We start from the raw sequence: 4,519 nt of genomic DNA, 5'->3' as shown, positions 1-4,519 counted from the left end.
CCGCGGGCTCAGGCAATCCACTCATCTCAGCCTCCCAAAGGCGTGGGATTACAGGCTGAGCCACCGAGCCCGGCTGTGTGTACATTTTTGATACCTCCTGTATATACACTACATACACACACACACAGAATGAACTACTGATACATGCCCCCCAAAAAAGGTGAAAATCAAAAGTGTTATGCAGAGTGAAAGAAGTCAGACACAGAAGAGTATACATGACTACATGATTCCATGTGCATGAAATTCTAGAACAGGCAAGCTCATCTATGGTGGAAAAAGACCAGTGGCTGCTTCTGAACAATGGAGGCAGTGATGGTCCTAGGAGGGACATCCTGAATAGCAGTAATACTGATAAAGACTTAGGTTACACAGTTACATTCTTAAAACTTGAGGAATGGTAAGCTTAAAATATGCACATTTCATTATACATAAATTTTACCTGAAAGACAACTACTACTACAACTAAACTACAACTACAACTAAACAACTACAACTAAAGTGCAGTTAAAGACAGCATGAAGTGACAGGACCTGGAGGTGGTTGTGCTACAGCTCACTGCATATATCCTTCAGTTATTCTATGTGTGTAAGGACATTTTAAAATAAATACCAGAAAAAACAAGGATAGCTTTGCTAGATATTGTAACTGGAAAGATATACTAATACCTTTTCCCATGTATTTTTAAGTGGACACTATCCCAATTCATTCTACAAAAAGAACAAGAAATACTTTCTAAAGTAGTAGCTTGATCCATCTTGATGACTTTCAAGTAGTGGTACCAACAGACTTCAGCAATGGCTCTCAACCAGGGTTTTTCAGATTCAACAAGTTTGGGATGAGTAAAGGCATTTACTTCTTTTAAACCTCGGTGGCGATTCATAGCCAAAATCAAGAACAACCAAATAATACAGCCATACTGAGTTTTCATAAACACAGGTCTCAATTAGAATAGTTCATTTGGTTGGACACGGTGGCTCATACCTATAACACCAGGACTCTGGGAGGCCAAGGGGAGAGGATCACTTAAGCCCAGGAGTTTGAGACCAGCCTAGACAACACACAGCGAGACCTGGTCTCTACAAAAAGAAAAAAAAGAGTCAAAAAATTTGCTGGGTGTGGAGGTACATGCCTGTAGTACCAGCTACTCAGGAGGTTGAGGCAGAAGGACTGCCTGACCCTAAGAGGTCAAGGCTATGGTGAGCCATGATCACGCCACTGTACTTCAGTCTGGGCAACAAGGTGAGATCCCAACTCAATTTAAAAAAAGACAGTTCACTGGCATTTCCTTACAGGCCAAAGGCTTCCAAAAAGTATTTTATACACTCCCACAAGAGAGTTATAGATGAAAATTTTCAGAAATAATTATCTTCTCTCAATCACGTAATAATCAATATTTGTAGTTAGCTAAGACAAGACTTAAGACTTGTTCCAAACTTAAACAAAGAAATATTAACCAGTTCCAATAAACTGCAAACTAGATGCTGGAAAAGAACACCACAAATGTAGCAAGGTGGTTTTACACAGAAAGTATCTTTAAGTCACACAAAACAATAAAATCCAGACAGCTTGCAATATTAACTATCATTTTAGACAACGGTCACCAAAGTGAAAACAAACAAAGTTTCAAAGAGTTATGCTCAAATGTTTCTGTTCCTATCGCACATTATAAAATTTCTATAAATGCCATTTCTAATGGTCTTTATTAAATAAAAAATACTGGTTAAAGATTCTTACCTTTTCTAGGAGGGAGCTCTCCGTTCTGGGTTAATTCTGTCCCAGTATATACAATTTCTCCGTCTTTAACCATTTCATTCCACAGACCACAGAGTCCATCTCTTGTGAACGCAAGCTGGCAATAATAAACAAGACAAACTTACAGAGTGTTTATATACAGCAATTCTCAAAAAACGATATTTTAAAAAACTCATTTCCCTTTATTCAATCATTAATAAATCAATAATTCATTCACTAAATCAGTGGTTGGGCTAGCTGCAGTGGCATGAGTTTTATGAGGCTGAGGTGAAACAATCATTTAAGACCAGGAGTTCAAGGCTGTAAATGGGTTATGATTGTGCCACTGCAACAGACCAAGATCCTGTTTCTCAAAAAAAAGGTTTTAAAGCCTGGTGCTATGGCTCACACCTATAATCCCAGCACTTTGGGAGGCCAAGGTGAGAAAATTGCCTGAGCTCACAGGTTCGAGGCCAGCCCAGGCAACTTGGCGAGACCTCATCTCCACAATCAATCAAAAAATTAGCCGGGCATGGCGGCTTGCACCTGTAGTTGCAGCTACTTGGAAGGTTGAGGCAGAAGGATCGCCTGAGCCCAGCAGGTCAAGGCTGCAGTGGCCGTAAGCATGCCACTGCACTCCAGCCTGGGCAAGAGAGTGAGACTCCCAACACACACACAAAAAAGTTTTTAATTAATAAATAAAAGCTGGGCTCGGTGGCTCAGCCTGTAATCCCGCACCTTGGGAGGCTGAGGTGAGTGGATTGCCTGAGCCCGCGGGTTCGAGACCCACCTGGGCAACTTGGCAGGACCTCATTTCTACAATAAATCAAAAAATTAGCCGAGTGTGGTAGCGCACGCCTGTAGTTCCAGTTACTTGGAAGGCTGAGGCAGAGGAATCGCTGGAGCCCAGCAGGTGGAGGCTGCAGTGGCCAGGAGCGGCCACTGCACTCCAGTCTGGGCGACAGAGTGAGACTCCAACTCAATAATAAATAAATAAAAATAAATCAGTGATTGAATATATTTCTGTATTCAATCAATTTAATAAAAGCTATCTAAGCAGATGTGCAAAGTGGCTCACATATGCAATCTCAGTGCTCTGGGAGGCCTAGGCAGGGGAACTGCTGGAGTCCAGAATTTCAAGACTATCCTGGGCAGCATAGCAAGACTCTACCTCTACAAAAAATGTAAAAACACAGCCAAGGCATGATGGCATGAACCTGTAGTCCCAGCTACTCAGGAGGCTGAGGCGGGAGGTCCACTTTTGAGCCCAGGAGTTCGAAGCTACAATGAGCTATGATCATGCCACCGCACTCCAGCACAGGTAATCAAGTGAGACAGCAACTCAACCAAAGAAAATTATTCAAGAAATATAAGTGAAAAAGACACAGTGCATAATAGTGTATATGCTATGCTAACTTTTGAGTAAGATGCAAAAAAAAAAAGACACACACGTGTGTGTGCTCTGAAATGATAAACCAAAACACCAATTACTACCTATGGGGAGACAGAGAGGAAACAGTGAAGGCAGCAGGGACCAAAGAAAGTCAAACTGTGAGTATACTTTATATGCCTTTGCTTCTAAAACATATAAATAGGCTTTCATCTTCAAAAATTAAAATTAAGTCAAAAGTAAAAACTACAACTAGTAAAAAGCAAATTAGCCTATGTGTATAAAAAGAAAAGTTATTTCAAGGGACTTCTGAAACATGCATCATTAGTGGAATACCCTCTAAGGGAAAACAAAATCTTAAACTTTACTCACTGGTTTTAGTGATAATCATAATACTGATATTATAATTTAAAACTCTCATGTATGTTGTATAATAAAGCAATATTGATATAATAGAACACATTTATGACAAAGTATGTGAATGTTACTATAAACTAAGATTTTAAGTATAAAAGAGATCAAATGAAAGAAACTTTCTAAAACAATTTGAATTGGAAATCTCGCTATGAACTTCATTTTTTAATATATCTGCTCTGTCTTTGTAAAGAACTAGAATCAACAGTATCCTGAAAGCAAGCACCCAGATATTGGCCTCTAAGTTCCACTTCCCACTAAAACATCAGGGCTCTGGGGGTCAATTTGAGGGGAGGAGACAAGGGGAGCAAATGCAGACAAGAAGAACCTGAAAATTTTTTTTTCCTGGAAAAAAAGTTGCTCAGACTGATGGGGATTTCTGGCCAAATTTAGAACAATTGTGACCATCAAAATACACAATTGTAATGGACTGCAAGAGTAAGTAGAAATACATGAGTTCATAATAATATTCAAAGAAAAAAACAAGGATGCCCTTGCTTATCAGCATTTGTGAGTCAGAAAAGGCTTTCCAGAGCAAGTGTGAGCGCAGAGTGAGGGAATGGGGTGTTTCAGACACTAGGGAAGGTGTCCATTCTGAAATCCTCAGATGCAACAAGCCCTCTTCTCTAACATAAAGGACATTTTAAATTAAAAGAGACATATCCACTTGCCCGTCATTTAATGGAAGGCAGGGTCTTTTCTCTCTGTGCACAAGCAACTCTACAACTCATTCATTATCATCATGCTATCTGGTACCACCTTCAGGACGTCTGAGTTTCTTTTGGCCAGGTGCAGTGGCTCATACCTATAATTCCAGCACTTTGGGAGGCTAAGGTGAGAGGACTGCCTGAGCCCACAAGTTTGAGACCAGCCTGGGCAACCTGACGAGACCTCATCTCCACAATGAGTAAAAAACTAAATAAGTCGGGCTCGGTGGCTCAGCCTGTAATCCCGCGCCTTTGGGAGGCTGAAGTGAGTGGATTG

General features: G+C 40.6%; 1 protein-coding gene across 1 annotated transcript in view; it reads right to left on the bottom strand.

Annotated features, from left to right (window-relative positions):
• LOC103274643 (E3 ubiquitin-protein ligase HERC2) overlaps nucleotides 1–4,519 on the bottom strand; it is a 223,538-nt gene that overhangs the window by 201,281 nt on the left and 17,738 nt on the right. The window contains exon 3 of the mRNA XM_008072077.2: nucleotides 1,735–1,849. Coding sequence (XP_008070268.1) covers nucleotides 1,735–1,849 — 115 coding nt within the window. The remainder of the gene's footprint in view (nucleotides 1–1,734; nucleotides 1,850–4,519) is intronic.

This window comes from Carlito syrichta, unplaced genomic scaffold (genome assembly GCF_000164805.1).
Source record: "Carlito syrichta isolate Samal-C Ts95f unplaced genomic scaffold, Tarsius_syrichta-2.0.1 Scaffold314839, whole genome shotgun sequence".
Lineage (NCBI taxonomy): Eukaryota > Metazoa > Chordata > Mammalia > Primates > Tarsiidae > Carlito > Carlito syrichta.
The sequence above is the reverse complement of the archived record's forward strand: the minus strand, read 5'-3'. Positions and strand labels throughout refer to the sequence as shown.